This window comes from Glycine max, chromosome 10, assembly GCF_000004515.6.
Source record: "Glycine max cultivar Williams 82 chromosome 10, Glycine_max_v4.0, whole genome shotgun sequence".
In the NCBI taxonomy this organism is placed as follows: domain Eukaryota; kingdom Viridiplantae; phylum Streptophyta; class Magnoliopsida; order Fabales; family Fabaceae; genus Glycine; species Glycine max.
The window spans coordinates 4208885-4229200 of record NC_038246.2 but is presented as its reverse complement, the minus strand read 5'-3'; the positions used below and the strand labels follow the sequence as shown (position 1 = coordinate 4229200).

Genomic DNA, 20316 nt, shown 5'->3' with positions numbered 1-20316 from the left:
GTTCCATCACCTTCACTACATCATACATTCACATTTTTTTATGATTTGGTGCGTCAAAAGAATATTCCATTTGGTGCAGGGATAATCAAATGGTAGCTTGGAGTATAGACTTAGGATATGGTTGACTCAACTTTTTTTTTACTTAAAAGTTAATTTAAGTTAAAGCTAGAAAAAGTAAACAAGAATAACTTTAAAATTTAAGTTAAAGTTGTTTGATAATTTTCATTGTTTTTACTTCAAAATCTACAAAAGTTGTTTGGTAATTTTTTTTTACCAAATTTTAATGAGCAACAACCTCCTCTAAGGTATGCACTTGATAATTGTTATGTATAGATATATTTTGGGATTAAATTATATAAAAATTAGTAATTTTTCTCTTTTATTTTTTCTTTTTATGTAAATAATTAGAATTTTAACATCATCTAAGTTTTTGTGCAAAAAATATTATAAATTGATGAATGTATGATGCTCAGTGAATAATTGAAGCATAAAAATAAAGTAAAAGTCCAAAAGAACAAATTGGTGATCTGAAGATACGCGCTTAGCGCGTTCCTAACGCTCAACACGAGGCACAGGCTCAGCAGGCATAGCACGCTTAGCATCAGGAAGCAGGACTAATTTAGAAAAGCATGCTAATTTAAGAAAGTGAAGGCTCGCTTAGCTTGAGACACACACTTAGGTGGATACCGCCATACTTGCTAAGCGCTTAGTGCGAATGTTGCATGAAAACTAAATTGATCTACACCTATAAAAGAAGAGAGAAGAAGGAAAAAATACACAGAAAAATCAAGAGAATACAATTCCTTATAGAAGACAAATGCTAGAAGAAGGAGAAGCAAACATTAGAAGTCATTCTTTCCCTTCATTCCCTTTCTCAATTACCCCCTTCACTAAATATTTCCGTCTTGCAATTGTAAGATATCCTATGACAATGATAGTCAACTACTCTTGATGTAATTTCTCTTCCTATCTATTATGAATATTACTTTTATTGTTGAATCTATACGAGCCATTATTGTTGCCAAGTGTGGTGAAGTTGGTGCTAGTTTATTTTCTTGAGTTAATATGCATTGTGTTGATTTTCTTTTTCATTTTTGATGATGTACAACTATCCTACCGCATTTTTTTTACATTCCAACAAGTGAGAGAGAAAAGGGGTATTGAGTGTAATTTTTGTAAAACAAAGGAGGCACGTGTATTATTTGCAAAAGATAGGGATACATATGTAACATTTTTAAAACCTCAGGGGATACATATATAATAGTTTTAAATGCACGACGAATGGGAATGCACCTAGCACCACCGTAGAGGAGAATAGGAGGCAGAGGAGAAACGTTCGACAAACTGGAACACGCTTAACACCATCACGAAGGCGAAGAGGAACATGGAGGAGAAACAACCATTGTGGATGCAAACAAGAAGACAAGGCGATGACAGTGAACAAGGAACACGTGACTCCACCTTTGACTGCGCAGAGAAGACGACCTAGCACAATAACATGAAACAAAAAAGTCTCTATTTGGGTGACTTAAAACTCAAGGACAATTCAGAGGTTTTCCTAAAGCCATATATATATATATATATATATATATATATATATATATATATATATATATATATATATATATATATATATATATATATATATATATCTTTTAATTTTCAAACGGCAGCTTAGTAACAGTATAATAAGGGTGTCAATGTAATGATTTTAAAGTGATACGTGTAAACAAAGCAAATCAGGGCAGAGGTTTTGTAATTTGCTCAATTTTAATTTCATTTAAAATTAACATATATGTGTTTTTTTTACTAAAATTGTTGTTTGTTTTATTTTTGGTTCTTTAAATGTTATATGAATAATTTTTTTTACCGTTCGAAGTATTATCTAATCTGCTTTAAGAACTAAAATTATTGTTGTTGTTGTTGTTAAGTCAAAAGATATTTATATCTTTAAGACGAATCAAAACTCCTAACTATTTTGATTACATACAAATAAATATAAATAATACTAATTGTGTTTGATATACTATCATGATGATATGTGTTTTCACATATTAAATTTCAAACGATATCTTTTATTAAAAAAATTTAATATCATAGATAATTATATATATAGATATGTGTAATATATATTTATGACCCAGCTAACAAAGCATCTTGAGGGCAGGGGAGCCATGCCCCCCAAAAAAAGTAGCAACATTTCATAACTGCTTTATTATATATGCAACATTTCATAACTGCAAGAACATTTCATAACTGCTTTAATTATATATATATATATTTAGAGACGTGTATTCGTAATTATTATATATGCAAGAACATATGTAGTGGCAGTTTATTATATATGCAACATTTCATAACTGCTTTATGTGGATCTTACTACATTCTTATGGTTTTTGAGGAGTAAAGTTTCATGACTGAAGATGTTTTAAGTTCAAGAAATTTAATATTAGAAGTTGGCAATTGAAAAGGGATTTGGATGTGAGAATTGAGACATAGAACCTTTTTAATTCATTTCAATTTTTTGGATGCATACAAAAGTTTGGATGTTGACATAACATTTTTTATTATTATTGAGTGAAATTTATATGAATTCCATTGAATTGATAGTGAAACTTATTAAATAGGAAATGAGATATATACTACTATTCACTAAGATGTGAATACATTTATTAACCCCAATAATAAATAATGTGTTGAAAAAGATGTATCCAAGAATGTTTTTTTTTTTACAAGGAGAATGTGTTGTTAATATTTGTAACGAATGGATAGAAGAACTAAATTGTTTTGTGTTTGATATTTGATTAATAAATAAATTTTCCTTAATTAACTGAAAAGTAAATTGTAAACAATATTTTTTCATATACAGTGATGATTTAAAAAGTAACTTTGGGAAAAAGTAATAGGTATACCAAACTGAAAAGGGTCAGTAATATTTAATTTTTTCCTAACAAAAGTAATTACTGATTAGTTATAACTTATAAGAGACATATCAATCATACAATTTGGAGGAATCTACGTACAGTTACACGCGGCTTGAATTTCTCTGATCACTGAATTTCTTTTATTAAAAATTCTTGCATTGCATGAATTCCAATAGTAATTTCTTTAAAAAAAGTTATATGATTTTACTATTCTTTTTCTTGGATCATGGTAATAAATACTGAGAAAAAAAATGCATGAATATTATAAATACATATTTAATATTTTTTATTCGTAGAAATAAAAAAGTATGATACGGTGTGATAAATTTAATAACTCTTATAATAATTTTGGTATAAAAATCTTATAATAATTTTTATATTATGATTTGTAATTAAATAATAAATTTAAATATATTTAAAATCCATGATATATATTATATTATCACTTAAAGATAAAAATCTAAAATAAAACTTTTAATATCCTAGAGACTTGATGACAATAACAGAATTTATTAAAAATTCAAATAAAAATTATATAAATATCATAAACTTAAAATTTATTTAACCTTTAAATAATATTATAAAATTATTTTATACCATCATTAATCATTTCGCATAATACATGAATGAATTATTGTTAAGGAAATGATGGATATATATCATGGACGGAAAGAAACAGGCACTTCCAAATACCTGACATTATTATCTTTTTGTCAAAGACAAAGTCATTTCCAAGCTTCTAAAGAAAAAGAAACATCTCAGTGGGACAAAGTAGATGCAGAGATATTAAACTATAAATTAATATTATGCAGAGTGCTATTTATTAGGCACTTGCGTAGCCTTGCTGACTTTGAACCACCATAGATTCGTTGTCTTGAGAAACATGAGCAGAGATTACAATTTAATATATAAAATATACGTTCGTGTTAACCAGATTATAAACTGGACTGAACAAGAGGGGAGAGAGAGATCATCATAATACATCTAAAATATAGTGGTAATTATTGCTTCATATTAATCTACACATACATATAACATATATAAATATATGTAAATTGTTGTTACTTTTGTATCATCAGGCAGAAATCTAGGAATTGGCAGACCCACCTCCCTTGATTGAAAGAGGAGAACCACAGAGAGAGGTGTTCTCAGTGAGTTTTGGATTAAGAAACACCACAATCACTGTTATGTCATCATGGATGTGTCTCCTCATCCCTTGCTCAATCTTTTGGAGGTCAGAAAGTCTCATTTCACACTTCTTAGCTGCTTCTCTAAGTGCAGCTTTCACAAGTCTTCTAGCAATTCCCTGTTACACGATGAAACAAATGCATGCCAACCACACTAGTTAGAATTAGGAAGGAAATGACTCATCCCAAAGAGAACAAACAACAATAGTTCAAGGCAAACCCAAAAATAAAACAACTAAAAATTCAGCTTTAGGCCTACCAACATTTGCTATTAGTTTTCTAAAACAAAAAAGGTCAAACATGTTGACTAAAAGACCTCACATATCACTCTTTTTCTTTAAAATAATAAAAAAGAAGTCTCTTAATTTTTTCATTAGGTCTCACTTTCTGTTGAGCAATATCCTTGAATGGATAGAAAGAATTAATGGAACCTTACGTTAGGTGGATTGTTGCTGACTATGCTAACAACCTCTTGGTTGGTAAGATGCTCCCATAAGCCATCAGAAGCAAATATGAGAAATTGATCATCAGGGTGGAGTGTGTGGGATGATGTTGATGGCTCACAACTAAGAATTGGCCTGAAGAATGTTTCTGCTAGTCTATACTTGGCTGGTAGAGGATCCCTGTTGAATTCTGCTTTCTTCAGATATGCATCCCCTATGGATCGTGAAACCTGCCAAACCAAGTTCATGTTAACATTATATCATAGTAATAAATTAAATGGTCCTAAGTTATGGTCTTGTGCAGTGGCAGCAATAACTCTTCACAAATAATATAAAGCTGCTTTTGTTGTTTGTTGAGATTTGAGAATCATTTGAACTTACAATTTTAAAATCTTCCACAGTGACAAAAGGAAATATATTAGATCTACCAAATATGTACCTGTATGAGGCCTTTCACACGCCAAACGTTTTGTCTCAAAACCACGATTTGTGAATCAAAGGGGTGCTTTGACCGAAGTTCATCTCTCACCGATTCTTGGTTAACATTGTGTTCTGTAGATAACTGTATAGCTTCTATTTCCCTTGTTGCTCTCTCTAATCTTCCTAACACCACCCGGGAATCTCCAGAATTTGCAACATATATCATGCCATTGCAAATCACCCCCACCAAACAACAAGTACCAGTGGATGCAATCTGTGGCTTACTTAGCCACTGTTTCTTCACAAGAGACAGAAAACTCTCCTCTGTTGCTGAGTAAGCCCTTTTGATAACATGTTCTGACACGCCTTGATTTTCAGATGCAAGCCCTGGATCACACATGAAATAGATTCAGTGAAGTAACAAACTGAAAATAAAAGGGTTCGTGGCCTAGTGCATGAGGCTTAGATATACATAGCAAGTTATAATTTTGGTTGAAGGGTCACTAGGACTTTTTGTGTAAAGAATGCTTTTAATTGGAGAGTTTGAAATACATGATCAATTAATTGATCATAATAGACAAATAGCATGTTTGGATACCCTTTAAAATCATGTTGACTATCTCAAAAACCATGGTGTCATCATGATTTTTTCAAAGCAATTATATGTTGCTTCATATCTACCGTGATTTGATAATTGATTTTGGTTCATCTCACCGTCACTCCACACATGCTATAAGTGGCTTGGTTTCCTTAGTCTTGAATCCATTTGAAAATCTACATAGAACAACATCTAGAAAAAAAAAACAATATTCCCAATGAAATTGAATCTATATGTTCATAATAAAAGATGAAAAGCATACTTTTGAGATTGCAGAAGAGATTGTCACTGACAAACTGCGAAGCCTCACTTCCACCATGGCCATCATAAACACCTATAAAAGTCCCTTGAGGACCCAAGTGATTAGAACTCAAGGGTCCAGACTCAAGTTCACCTCGATCCTCTAATGAACTATTGGCCTGAACCACAGCCATTGAGAATTCCCCATAAAGGTGGTTCCCCAAATCCTTGTACCATAGAAGACCATCAACTCTCCCACTCCCATCTCCTTCATCACCATCAGCAATTGGCTTCCAACACGATCTAACCATCATTTGGAAACCCCTTATATTTTTAACAAAAGCTTCTTATGCTTCACAATCACATCAACAGCCCAATGATCCACCAAATTGAACAAAGATCAAATTGTTCTTGATTTTGCTTCTAGCACACGACCTCAGTAGCTGAATTTATGTATATACAGCCTGCAGAAGCAGATGCAATTGGATAAGAACAAAATTGAGATAAAGGCCAAAAAGGGTATGGGAAGAACGAACAACTAAGTGAGAAATGTACCTTGGAAGGTGGAAAACAAATAGTTTTTCATGCAAGTACAAAAAATATGGAGGCGTGTAGGTACTTTGTACCTTGAAAATCCTAGTTGAATGCGTTTGGACTTGAAAAGTGTGGCATGATTCAGAAACAAATATAGCTGTAAAAGCAAATAAAAGATTGAATATGGCAGAGTTGTGTCTATGATCTCAGTGGCCAAAGAGAGCAATGGATAAGAGAAGGGTTTGGAGGTTTATGGCAGAAGATCTTAAGAGTAGTGTCAGACGAGATCTAAGATCAGGAGAGGGGGAAGAGAGATTTAATAAACAGCATAGTATGACATTGCTGTTCTTGTCCTTTTATTTGTCCCTTATAATTAATGTTTATGTGGCCTAGTGGGTTTCTAAATGTCTTAATTTCATGGCTGAGATTTTCAGTTTTATCATCTTTTTCAGCAATAATCCCAAGTTTTTAGACAACTATGTTCCTACTATAACACTACCACTTTCCAATCTTTTGGGTTAACGTTAACGTCATCCTTTTCCCCTGGTTTAATTTTCGTGATAATGAAAACTTTATTAGATTTAGAGTTTATGACCGACAAGGTTTTGTGACCCTCTTTGCTCTTATCATGCACCTGAACTTCTAATTGTAATTTGTTTTAATCAAGTTCTTTAGGACCTTAAGTTTTTTAAAGAAGTCCTTTTAGTTTTTTGTTTTGTTTAATATTTGGACTTGGGTCAAGTGTACAGACGAGAAATGCTGATTATTACGAAAAACAATCGCATGAAGTCACTTGCGAAGGTTATTTACAGCAAATTAACAATTTAGCTTTTACCTTTTTTATCTTTTAAATATCTAATGAAATGTAGACTAGTATTTATCGTGCATTTAGTAGATACATTTTTTACAAAATAACAATTATTTATAAATATTTCATCAACACATAAAATCATTAGTGTGTAAATATGTGCTTTATAAAAGCAGAAAGTGAAAAGTAATGGTTCTTTAACTCTACTCTATGATTTAAATTGTAGGCGCAAATGTCTGCTGTTTATGGTCAAACAGATTTTTAAGTAGTCAACAAAACATTATTCACCTTTGTTTGTTACATGACAAATTTAACCAGAAAAGGAAAAAGAAACATATTTTAAGATTCATGCATCATAATCAGTTTAATTTTTATGTACTTTCAATGTAAAGATTTTCATATTATTAAATAATGACAAATCATTTTATATATAGCTTTTAAAAGATTTATTATAAATTAATTAACTTATAATATATAATTAAATAACAACGAAGAAAAGTTTTGGATTGGATATGCATTCTAATTAAATTCTATCATAATACCACAATCATTCCCCCAACTTCTACCGAATAGCATTTTATATGAATTTGTCTTACGCTTGTCTCATTGAACACTTATTGAGACATAATCAAACATCAAGAACATTTTCTTAATTTAAAATATTTCATTTGGCTTCTTTAATGGGCATAAACCTACTTTGTTGTCAAGCATCGTTAATTTTGTTATATGATTATACATTTCCCTTCAATGAGTAGTCGTATTATAGGGATTTTTTTAATGGAAATTTATACGATTAGCTTAAAAACGATATAAACTAACTTCAAGGGACAATCAAATTAATTAAACATATTTATTAATCGTCATTACTTTTTGTGTTTTATTCTTTCATGATAAATGCCAATGTTATTCTGGTTTAACAGTAGATTATATACATACTAAGGAAAAAATAATAATGCATACAGATCACTACTGATTACATCGTGTACATATTTCATTACGTACGTAAACATCAAATTAAATATTTAATTGATAAAAAAGTTATGTAATATGACAGTCTAAAATTTTTTATATAATCATTTAATTATAATTTATTATTTATGATAAATTTATTAATGTTTAAAATAATTATTTTTAAGTAATTTAAACTGTAATTTATAATTAGATGGATGAATAGACATTAAACTCATATTCAATTAAGATATACTAAATATATATATCAATTCAAATATGCTTTTTTAAGCTTCTAAAACTTTTGAATTTTGTATTTGGTTTTAAATAGTTTTTTATTTTTTATTTACTTTTGGTCCCTATTTTTTTATTTTATATTTTATCTATGTCATTAGATTGGCTTTGTTAAGTGATCTTTGAAATATTTTAGAAATTTTCCTTTGATCCTTGATTTTTTCTGTTATTATGTTTATCATCAAATGGTAACATATCAAGTTATCAAAGCCAATGTAACAACAGAAATAAAATATAAAATAAAAAAATTCAGGGACCAAAAGTAAAAAAAAAATTATCAAAGACCAAATATAAAATTTGATTTTTTTTCAAGGATAATATCATATCTATTCCTTTCACAAAATAGTATTTGCTAGTTTGTAGATCTTGGCACCAACATAATGTAGCATCAACCATGGCTACTTAAACTAGCATTGACTTTTATTTTTTATTTTTTTAATCTATTTCAACTTGCAAAGACTTGACTGATACTACATCCAATGAAAATTCTAATGTTAAACTCTTCCAATTACTTTGCCCTTTTGTATTCAACAAATTCAAAATTCTCAAAGATGAAAAACAAAATAAATTGATAAGGGAGGAGCGATGTAAAAGAGATGAGACACATACAATGAGTAGCTCCTAACAGGCTTCTAGAGAGAAAGCCACATGAATGAATCAAATACACACCAAAAAAGAAAGAGATTTAGAGGTTGTGCAGGTATGAAAATATACAATTAAGGATGACTAAAAGGAATGAATTAGTACTACGTATACCAATAAGATGTAACTTTTCAATAAACCATCACTTAAAAATTTCACAATTAAACATGTTTGGATTGGAACAATTATGAGATGGGTGGCCTCTTGAAAAATGTCCCAGGAAGTGTTTGAGTAAGGTCAATGCATGCTAAAAAGTTTAGTATTGGTTTGTGGGAACAATCATTCATCTTAAAAATAGTCAAACGTTATTAGTGGTATCGTTGTTGATTGTTAATATCTTAAGAAGGATTACCTATGAAAGATTTTAACTAACAAAAAAGTTGAGTGAAAATATCATCGTGTGAAGTGTTATAAAGCATGAGTCAACAAGATATCATCTTTTAAGATCATTACAAATATCATTGGAATAAGGGGAAGGGCATTGCCAAGACATGAGAAAATGATTCTTTATATTTTAGTGAAATGAGAGGGAAAACCTACTATTATAATGACCAAGTGTGAATGAACATGACGATACTGCTCTTTCTTTTTACTTTTGTTCTTGCTTGATTGATGTATAAGATTTTTGTTGATGTTCTCATCAAAGGGGAACAACTGTGATAAAGAAGATGCAATAGACTACTCTCTTTAATGGTGAACATTGGTGTCATGTGTTTTTGATAGCAGAAATTATTACATTGTTAGGCCACTAACATAATTGTTACGTCATTGGTTAACATTAATTATTTAGTGCTAGAGACTAAAAATGTTAGGGGCAAAAAAAATTATAGGAATAAAAAAACACAAAAATTATTTAGACTATAAACAAAAATTCAAAAAAATAGGAAAAAAAGTATTAAACCCAAATAAATTTTACGGCCAGGTGCTTATGAAGACATGATTGGATTATGAATCATCGTGGATAATAGTTAGAGTTGAATTAATTTTAAAAAAATTAATATGTCAAATAAAAATTAATTTCAAATTTAAAATATATAAAATAGGATTCACCTAGCAACCGGCTTGCGCCAATGCCTTTGCCTGTTCAGTGTTCTGGCGTGAAAAGTCTGACAGGTAAAGATCACGAGGTGGCTTCGATCCTTTCAGTCTTTTCAGACACAAAAACATATGCTAAACGCACGCTCAAAAAAATACCTTCTTCGAACTTGGAAGCATGCATGCATTTTCTAATACTAGTATTTTATATTAGTGCATGGATGCTTGGTTTAAATATGTCAATAATATTAAGGTTTTTTATTTTATTTTGGGAACTTCCAAGTTATGAGATTGTGTTTCGGAAAGAAAAAAATACTTACTACCGATATAGTGTATTTTTTTATATACATTTTATTATCCAATAAAAATCTTCGCGATTTAACAAAAAGATGTATTACACATTTAATTTAATATGTTTTATTCTTTATTCAATGGTATTCATAAAAATTTAGATAATAATGAATAATATATTAAAATATATTATTTTATTTATTTATAAAATCCAAATTTAAAATGATGTTTTTTTTATAATAAGATTTTATCTATATTTTTCTTTGTATTCAATATTTTTGGATTAAAAATACTTTTCATTAAAGAAGAAAAAAAATATTAACAAATCATTAGAAAAAAATATTAATAATAAAAAAATTATAAATTTAAGATAAATTTATTATTATTAACTAAATTAATTAGTTTTTTTAATTTTAATTAATTAAGTAATTTAGTCTTATATATAAAAATGAAGTGAACATTAATAATGTTTAAAATTGAAATCAGTCATTGAAAAATTTGAAATGATTGAATGATAAAATAGTGTTTGTGATTTATTGATTTGATTGTGACAAGATGGTAGTAGTTGATTGTGTTGAACTATTTATGTACGTTGTGATTAAATACCATCATCAAATTCGATTTTAAATATTCTAATTTTATAAAATTAATTTTATTAAAATTAAAATTTAAAATATAGTGTTTTAAAGTTTTTCGGTAGATAAAATTTAAGGAGAGGGAAATTGTTACTTTTGTCTAATGTGTGAGTATGAAATGTTTTCGATAAGCTCCAAAAATACTCACAAAAGAAACTTATATTTAAATTGGGAGTGCGGGAGCTTATGACTTATCAAATATGAAATAATGTTTATTTCATTCATCAAATCTTATAAATATTATTATTTACAAATAAATGACCGTCTAAAAATACTTTTATACTAATCTTAATACATATGTATTACTCTGTATTTAATTATTATATGCATATTAAAATAATTTTATTTAACTATTCTAACAAAATCAATTCTTCTAATCTCATTTTAGAAAATATGATTCTTAAACATAAATAGTTTTGTTAATATTAGTTCTTTCAAAATTAACATTTCCACCAAAATTTTAACTAAGTTGTTGATTAATTCTCTCGATATGAAGAATAATTTTTGGAACAGGTGAATAATGGGGAAAAAAATTACACACACAAACAGAAAATAAACTGACGGTGATAGGACGAAAAAAATGATGATCATATAGATGTTGTTGAAAATTAATGAGTTATGTATGTAAAGCCGTTGTGTGTAAGTAACAAAATTGTCTGCGTTCGTTGACTTTGAAAAGAAACGCGTTCATGTGACTATTTGCCAAACATATTTTACGTATACATTAATTTCTTACTGAATTGTTAAAATGAAAGGAATTATGAGATCAATTGTCAAAAAATAATATTTAATTATGCCTAGATTATTTTTTTAAAATAATTTTTATATTTTTAATAAATTTAAAATATTTATATCTAGAAAATAATATTTCCTATTTTTTTTTTTACATTGGGTACTCCTTGTGCTTGATTTAGGCACTTATTCAATGAAATATTTAGTTTTTTTAAAAATATTTCCTAAATATTTCAGTCATAGATCTTAATTAATTAATACTATCCCCTAACTCCATTAAAAGATTATTAATATTTAAAGTTAGTGCATACAGTTAAACAACATTTAATAAGTGTAAAATATTTAGTCTAGAACTCTAAATACTCTTTCTCTCTTCTTCTTTTTTTTATCAAAAGTCTAAATACTCTTATTTAATACTATAAAATATAAATATGATTTCTTGTTTAATGAAGTGTTTCTTAATTACATTGTGAGTATGATATTCTTCGTAAATATCAAATCTAGTTATTTTAAATAGAGAAATATATGAAAAAGTAATTAATAAGACTTAAGATTTATAAAAATTAATAATTTTAGAATAAAAAATACCAAAACACATAAAAAATGTTTTTTTTTTAAAAAGCTAATATATAAGATGACTAATTGACTATTGTACATAAGCTTTACCCATGCCCCCCTTTTTTGTTGGACTGTCATCATAACAAACTTGAGATTGCTCTTTTCGGTCTTGTATTCTCAGAAAAAACAAACGTAGAACAAACGTCCCATAATCTTGTAAAGTATTGAGATTTATTTAAAAATTAATTTATCAATAAATATTTTTCATATGTATGAGTTTATAATTGAATTTCTGAGCACATTTTTGTTTATCATTTCTGATCATATATTTTTTATTTATAAAAATTAAATACGGTATAAAAGATTCATTCTAATACCCAAACATTTTATTTAACTAATTGAATTAGATATCTTAATTCTAATCACATATTTAAAAAATGAAGTGTTGCGTATTGGTCATACCACAAATTAATATTCTAGTTAAAAATTATAATTTGCATGCAACAATACAATTACACTGGACACTATACAAGGTCAAAATCTTCAAAATTATGATACTAATCTTTGTTGGAGTTAGAAACCAAATTTTTCATTATTTGAACCTCAAGTCTGAAAATAAAAATGAAAACCCCCAGACTCAGAAAATAATTGGTAGGCCAACCCCCTTTCACAAGTCACAATATGAGACGCCGCCCCTAATGATAATTAGAACACGCGTCCCAGACTCACAGGTCATTTCCTATGACTTCACGTATGACTGTAAAGTTATCATGTTTCTTTCATTTTCTCGATGCATTTGATGATTTATAGTAAAATAAATTATGCTGTGTCCTAATATTTACGCAAGTTGAATGTTACATGTCCCACATGCACTAGCCACCAGTATATGACATTTAAGATAAAATACGAGGAAATAGTCATTGTTTTTTTGAGACCACGAGTATTTGGAACACATTTGAAATAAAGTTTTAATATCTCATTTAAAATCGAAAAAGATAAGTTAATATAATTTTTTAATGCTAATTACATCATTCATTTTAGAATGGATGGAATATTAATTAAAAACTATTTATTAAGTGTTAATTCAATTTGAAGTAGTTATTATATATATATATATATATATATATATATATATATATATTAATTTTATAGAAAATAAAAAATTATTTAATGCAATTATACAATATATACTTCTTGGTCTTTATATAAGACTTTTTAAACTAATTCATATTTTTTAAGAAAATTGATTAATATAGTTAATAATATTAAATTTATTAACTATTTGTACTATTTTGTTAAAATTATTCTTAAGTTTATTGAGACTCGTAATATTTTTTTTTACTTAATTACTTTTACACCTAATTAATTAATGTGTGTTAGTCTTCTTATCTAATTCTTATAATAGAAATAATGTATATTTATCTTTAATATATATATATATATGTGATATTTATTTTAAAGCAATAAAAGATATTTGGATAAAAAATAATCAATACAAAAGACAACTTAAAAAGAGTTTTATATTTAAGGATGAAAAGAGTGTTCAATACTCAAATTTGGGACGGCTAAATAAGTTGAAATAAGTTCGCATCAATTAATTCATATGTTTTGTGATAATAAATATTGATTAAAAATTATTGATTGATTTTTATTTAATTTAATTAATTTATGTTGAAGAAATGTGATATATATATATAGATAGATATTAGTTTAATGTCTATTTATTAACAGTGTAAATATATATAAATTTTATGAAAAAAATAATTATTTTTATTTAAAATGAATTCTTACTAAACGTATTATAATATTTAACAATTTCATAAATAAATATATATATATATATATATATATACATATATTTTATCATAATTTGAATGATTAATTTTCTAAAGTAAATTCCACTTAATCCTCAATACTCCATCCTTAATTAATACGTAGTAGTATTTTTTTAAAATGATAAAAATGAAGATTGAGTACAGTTTTCCTGCATCCACCCTAACCAGTATCACTAGAGCAACCCTAATGATATTTCATCCCGAATTTACACCCCTAACCAGCATCACTAGAGTAATCCTAGTGAATATTTCATTTCATCCTGAATATAAATACACACCCAAAAGTGTTGGGCTAAATTTATGTGGGTGTGCTCTTTCATAACAATTATTATGAACCAACAATGGTTTTCATAAAAGAGTTAATAATCTATATCTCTTAATTAAGTGGTAAAGAATTCGAATAACTTTAGATATAAAATAAATCATATTAAAAAAATATTAATATTATGTGTGCTCAGGTTCTGTTGATAAAAATTAATGTTGAAAATATAAGTGTGATTGAGTTACTCTAGTTTATATAATTTACAAACCCTGCATTTTAAACCCTAACATTTAGAAAATGCTATTCACTTTGTTCCTTAGCAACAATGAAATATATTGTGATGAAAAAGAATAAAGTGTAAATTTTGTAAAATTAAAGAGTAAAATGCAGAGTTTACCTGAAATTTTTATATATCATGCTAATTTCTAGAAGTGCAGACAACAGAGTTTTATCATTGATCAAACCAGTGTTGGGATTCAAGTCACCTTTTTTCTATTCTTCTTTTTTCTGTATCTCTGATTAAAAAATAAAGTCTTAATAAGAAAAGAAATAGCAATAAAGGGAAAAATTTTGTTCCTCACATGTTACTTTCTTAACTGGATGCCAATGCCTTAACGAAGAAAGCATATATTATATGGTATTGATATGTCCCTTTGCTTCTCTCAACCGTGAAATGGCCATCACAAAAGAGAATGACGAAGCCTCACCGCACCTTCTTTCTCTTTTTCACTTTCAGCGACAAATGGAACACGCTCCTTTTGACGCGTTACATTTTGATGGTCATGATCGAGATATATATATTTATATAATAGAAGCAAACAACATCCAAAGAGTTACAACATCAACACAACACAACACATAATCAGTGTTGCTTATACATTTGACAATGACAACGGCATTTAGTGAAATCCAAGAGGGAAACACACGGGACCAAAGGGATTTCCTATGCTTTCTAAATCCCTTTAAGATGTAACATTCAAGTTTTGATAGCAACCCAAAACAAAATAATTATAGAAACTCAACATTACAAAATTAAATTTTACTTCTTTTCTAGCTACCATTTATTTTAATCTTTTGTCATTCAATTCTATGAATGAGAAATGTATGTTATTGTGCATCAGCATCACTTAATTAACTGAATTTTATTTTTTAGCAATACTAGTTACCAATAAATTATTTCCTTAAGTAACCATGTTCTTTGATTGTACAAGACATATAAAATCATGATGTTTCATTGTTTGATATCTGAAATTAGCTGATGTATATCAGAAAAGAGCAACAGATGACAAAATTGCCTAGTTACAGTGGTACTCTTGGTTGAGGATAAGCCTTGTCCTTCTCACAAACCACAAGCCCAAGTATAATAATGTTGATGCAAGTCACAGGAATCAAGGGGGTGACCACATTAAAGTCACCAAAAGTATATACGAAGAAAAGGCACAAGAAAAAGAATATGGACAGAAGAGTTGGACCCCAAAGGAGATGACAACACATCCCCACGTCACATGCTTTATGTGCTGAGTGAAACCACAATTCACAAGATTTTTACCACTCTGCTACCAATCTTATTAATTTTTGAGGACCTCAAGGTTTATGGTTTATGATGTTCCCTTCTATTTTCATGCTAAATCATAATCTCACTGCCTATAATACATAAACATGGCAATAATTTAGCATTATTAGTAACTCAATGTTGGAGCTTAAATTGGGCCAACATGAATCATTTGCCTTGTTCTCATTGAACTTTGAAGCCTTTCTCGGGCGTGCCTCAATGCATCTAGAGCTTCAAAGACACTCACATTAATTGGTTTGGGATTATTGGTGGCTTGTGATGTAGCTGTCACGGTCACGGGAACTAATGCCAGAGAATTATCATAGAAATCGGCGTGATGACTCTCATTCTCTGTCACTGATGACCTTGAGCTTAAGGTGGAAAGCCTGAAACACAGTCCCAAAATTCCAAATTAGGTGGCTTACTCAAAGAAATTCTATTAGAAGGACAAAATGTACCATCTAATAGGATTTTGCTCCTGAGTTGAGAGAATATACTTAAGAAGATAAACTACACTATGACAGTTAACAACTTTATAATTTATTTTGTGTAAAAAAAAGCTTTATAATTTATTACCTAGAGAATTTAATTTACATGCAACTAACAGTGTAAATACATTTTGATTCAATCACAAATGGTCGTAAATGATAAGTTTAATGATTTTTATAATAATTATCCTAAAAATTATAATTAATTTATAATGTAAATAAATTTAAACTAATCTTGCACAACAATAAAAACTCATATTTTATCTAATTTGATCCCTCTAAACCGAATAGAATGCACTTTAGAAGATAAAGTCTAATAATCACTCATTAAAGTATTAACAGCTAAGATTGTAACTAATATAGACATAGATTTTGTTACATATGTATTCAATTTTATTAAAATTCACAACCGTTATTTTCTAATCAACGGTTATGAATGCACATTGTTTTTTAAGGTGTATCCCCTTACTGTAGAGAAGCCAAATCCCTATTTATCACTATTGTTAGTTTTCTAATCAACCATTATAATTGCCCTAAGCAAAACCCCATTTTAATGTCAGCATCAGCAAGTTCAAATTTAGTACCTGCTTTCATCATTCTTCAAATTCCCAGAGCTCAGATTCGGATTCTGTCTCAGAATTTGTGGGGAAGAACAACCCTGTTCTGAATTAGTACTGAAATTATCAGTATTCTGAGAATCACAATCTTTTGTACTGGATGGACTATTGTGGGTCTGAATAAGTGTAGAGGCTTCTGAAACATTGTCACTGTGATCTACATTTTCTGGCAAAGCTGGAATTTTTGCATCATGCTTTATTTCGTTTGCTTCAGAATGTTTAGAAAGTGAACTAATTGAGGATGATCCACAAGAATTTTCACATTTCTCCGACGAATCAGAATGCTCCAATTGCCATGACTTGGAGGGCATGCTGAAAGATCCAACCTTCTTCTTTAAAAGTTTAAGCCTTCTTTCAGCTTTATCTCTTAATTTGATCTCTTCTCTAAGCAATTTTTCCAACTCAACCAACTGAAGAATTTTTCATTTTTTTTAGACAGAGAGAGAAGTAGAAACACAAGATAAAGTTTGTCAGACAAAAAGACACACAAAAATGAACTGCAATGTCATTTTCTTTCCTTTACAGTTATGATCCAAACAGTGCAACATAAAAGTGAATGAAACAATTATTCAAGATTGACACTGTTAATTAGATCAAAGATGTTAAGTTAATGTTATGCTATGTTACCTTGTTCCCCATTGATTCAGCTTCCTTCTTGGCCACCCTTGAAGCCTGTCTCTCAGCCAGTAATCTCCCTCTGAGGCACCCCACAGTGTTCAGATTCAGACCCTCATCTGCTTCCACTTTCTTGCTGCTAGAATTGACACATTAATTGAACAATGTCATTCCATTTTTGTTGCCACTAAGTGCCCCATTTCACAATGCAATATGAATTAGAGAGAGAGAGAGAGAGAGAGAGAGAGAGAGAGAGAGAGAGAGAGAGAGAGAGAGAGAGAGAGAGAGGGAGAGAACAAAAACACACCTCCATATGTGGTCCTTATCAGCAGCTATCACTTGCATGTTATCTGCACTTTCACCATAGCAAGACCCCATAATCTCTGCTCTTCAGATCAGACCCCAAAAGAGTTTGAGGTTGTTTTCGAATGAAAAGGTAAAAAGATGAATCCTTGTTGTGCAATGTGCAGTGCAGGTTTCAAAAACAAATGTAGTACTTGTGCATTTTCAAAAAAGAAACTAAAGGGGAATGGAATCTTGCTCACAACTCACACAAGGTGATTTTGATTTTGAAGTCAGTGTCTAAAGAGTTATAAATAAAAACGAGTAATTAAATATCCACCCAAAAGTACACTTCTCTGTGTTGTGGCACTTTATTGACGGTAATAGTTGAAGAAACATTCTGTAATCTGTATTTTTTTTGTGCAAGGTAAAAGAGATTTTGTTCCTTATGCTTTTTTACAGTATAAAAAAAAAACAAATCTACTGATATCTGTGCAAATGTGTAAAATTTAACGGCAAAAATATAATACATGCAAAATAAGCATTTATAATTTTCGAGTTATGTTCTTTTAACATTTTTTTTGTTAAATCTATAAATTAATTATATCAGTTAGCTTAATTCCTTTTTATCCTTCTTCTTTTTGATAGAATTCAGTTGCCCACTTTTTTGACTATTTGATTGGGACAATCCACCGATCAAAAATAAATTATAGCCAAACATGCCTAAATCAGAGGCTTGCGTGAAGAAATTAGCGTGTTAATGTTTAAATAGATGTTGCAGTTGCCAAAAGGCCAAGTCCCTAAGTCATAAAATATTAAATTTTAACAACGTGACTGATTAACTGTATTTTTGTTAATTAAAATGTTTGAATCTGGTGTTTTGTCCTTTAAACCGTTTGACAGGTTGTTTTCTTGAATTTAAAAGGAAACGAAATTCACAAAACAAACTAATTTGCCACTCATAATGATAAAAGAAAATAATTCAAAACGCGTATTAAAAAAAAAAAATGGCCTTGGGCGGTTTGGTCTATGCATGCTGCAGCTGCAGGCTGCAGTAGGCACACAAGGAGAGTGTTTTCTGTGATACAGACACATAATTCTGCAGCATTTGTTGATTATTGTATGTTACTTATTGTTATCTGAAACAACCTTGTTAAATTTAAATTTTGAATTCCCATGAAAGGGATGACTTATCTTGTCCTTCTTTGATTCTTTCACAGGTTCAGTACCTGCTATTTCTACTAGTATCACGTGATGTTATTGAATTGTCTTTTCCTTCTCAACCATTTCTGTAGTTTTATAGCTGGTAGAAGAAAAAGTTATCAATCCTATCCGACTTAGAATATGGTTATTTTTGGTGGAAGTGTATTGAAGGATAAATAAAGTATAGTTCATAATATCTCCTAGTCCTATCTGGCCACCACTTCCCTCAAAATTTTAGAATAATGGTATTCAAACGATTTTAAAAATAAAGAGAACAAGTACGCTTAATTCTTAATTAGCAAAATTAATGTAATATATATATATATATATATGTGCAGTGTTCAAATAGTAATAGTAAGAAAAATATCATAAGCAAGGTCTGGTAGTGGTAGGTGGGAAAAAATAGATTTTGGTAAATTTAAGAAACAAGGCATTTCTCAATGTTAGTTTACATACATTCATTTATAATGCAGGAAGTCAGAGGCAGGAATAGAAAATTTTAAGTGGATGCTAGATATATGCATGCCTACTCATATTCTAGTATATGATATAATTTAAAAGGAAATTAATTATTATTATTTTTTTCTATTTGAGAGACTTGTTTTATAGGGGAGTTGACGGTGCTCTCGAACCCATTCTATACAAAACTTCAATTTCAAAACAGTTCTACTTATGCCGGAAGTAAGATATTAAGAGGTACATGGGGAGAGAAAAGTATTTTTGGGTATTTTTCCTCAATTATATATAAAAATGTAACTAGCACATGGATCAATTAGTTCAGAATTATTGTCATTTAATCAGTAGTATAGAGTTGAGTGATGAATATGAGTGTTAAATACGTGATGAAGAAATTTTGTAAATATGATGTTTTTATTTATTGAGTTTTTTTCATCGTTTAGTTTTTTAATTATTTTCTTGAACTAGATATTAAAATTAAATAGAAAATTACAGAAACTATAAAAAAAATTACTATGTATTGTGAGAATAAAAAATAAGTCTTAAAATGAGTGATATTTTAGTTTTTTAATATAATATTAATTACTATTTAATTTCCATAATAATATTAATGATGGATAATAAAAATTATAAATAAATTGATGATGATAAGGTTATTTTTGTAAAATTATTCTATTTATTTACTAATTAATTATTTTTTCGGTTTGTATAAAAAAA

The 20316-nt window shown here is 28.8% G+C and overlaps 2 protein-coding genes and 1 long non-coding RNA gene across 5 annotated transcripts; 1 reads left to right on the top strand and 2 right to left on the bottom strand.

Annotated features, from left to right (window-relative positions):
• Positions 1 to 3710: 3710 nt before the first annotated feature.
• On the bottom strand, positions 3711 to 6937 carry LOC100814123 (probable protein phosphatase 2C 38). Of its 2 annotated transcripts, none has more exons than XM_006588676.4 (5): positions 6368 to 6937; positions 5835 to 6276; positions 4994 to 5361; positions 4548 to 4784; positions 3711 to 4230 (listed from the first exon to the last, which is right to left on the bottom strand). In XM_006588676.4, the coding sequence occupies exons 2-5, from the start codon at positions 6124 to 6126 to the stop codon at positions 4012 to 4014; spliced, it is 1116 nt and encodes a 371-aa protein (XP_006588739.1). In that variant the 5' UTR covers positions 6127 to 6276; positions 6368 to 6937; the 3' UTR covers positions 3711 to 4011. The 2 variants fall into 2 exon arrangements, with proteins under 2 accessions (XP_006588739.1, XP_003537235.1); XM_003537187.5 differs by having other exon boundaries at positions 6439 to 6881.
• An 8665-nt stretch (positions 6938 to 15602) lies between these two features.
• LOC100812501 (uncharacterized) lies at positions 15603 to 18530 on the bottom strand. 2 transcript variants are annotated; one of them, XM_041006327.1, is made up of 4 exons: positions 17966 to 18530; positions 17671 to 17797; positions 17011 to 17453; positions 15603 to 16324 (listed from the first exon to the last, which is right to left on the bottom strand). In XM_041006327.1, the coding sequence occupies exons 1-4, from the start codon at positions 18034 to 18036 to the stop codon at positions 16087 to 16089; spliced, it is 879 nt and encodes a 292-aa protein (XP_040862261.1). In that variant the 5' UTR covers positions 18037 to 18530; the 3' UTR covers positions 15603 to 16086. The 2 variants fall into 2 exon arrangements, with proteins under 2 accessions (XP_040862261.1, XP_040862262.1); XM_041006328.1 differs by having other exon boundaries at positions 17671 to 17794; positions 17966 to 18520.
• Positions 18531 to 18886: 356 nt separating this feature from the next.
• Positions 18887 to 19438, top strand: LOC121172991 (uncharacterized). Its single transcript, XR_005886910.1, has 2 exons — positions 18887 to 19060; positions 19161 to 19438. It is a non-coding gene; the product is annotated as an uncharacterized lncRNA (long non-coding RNA).
• The last annotated feature ends 878 nt before the right edge of the window (positions 19439 to 20316 follow it).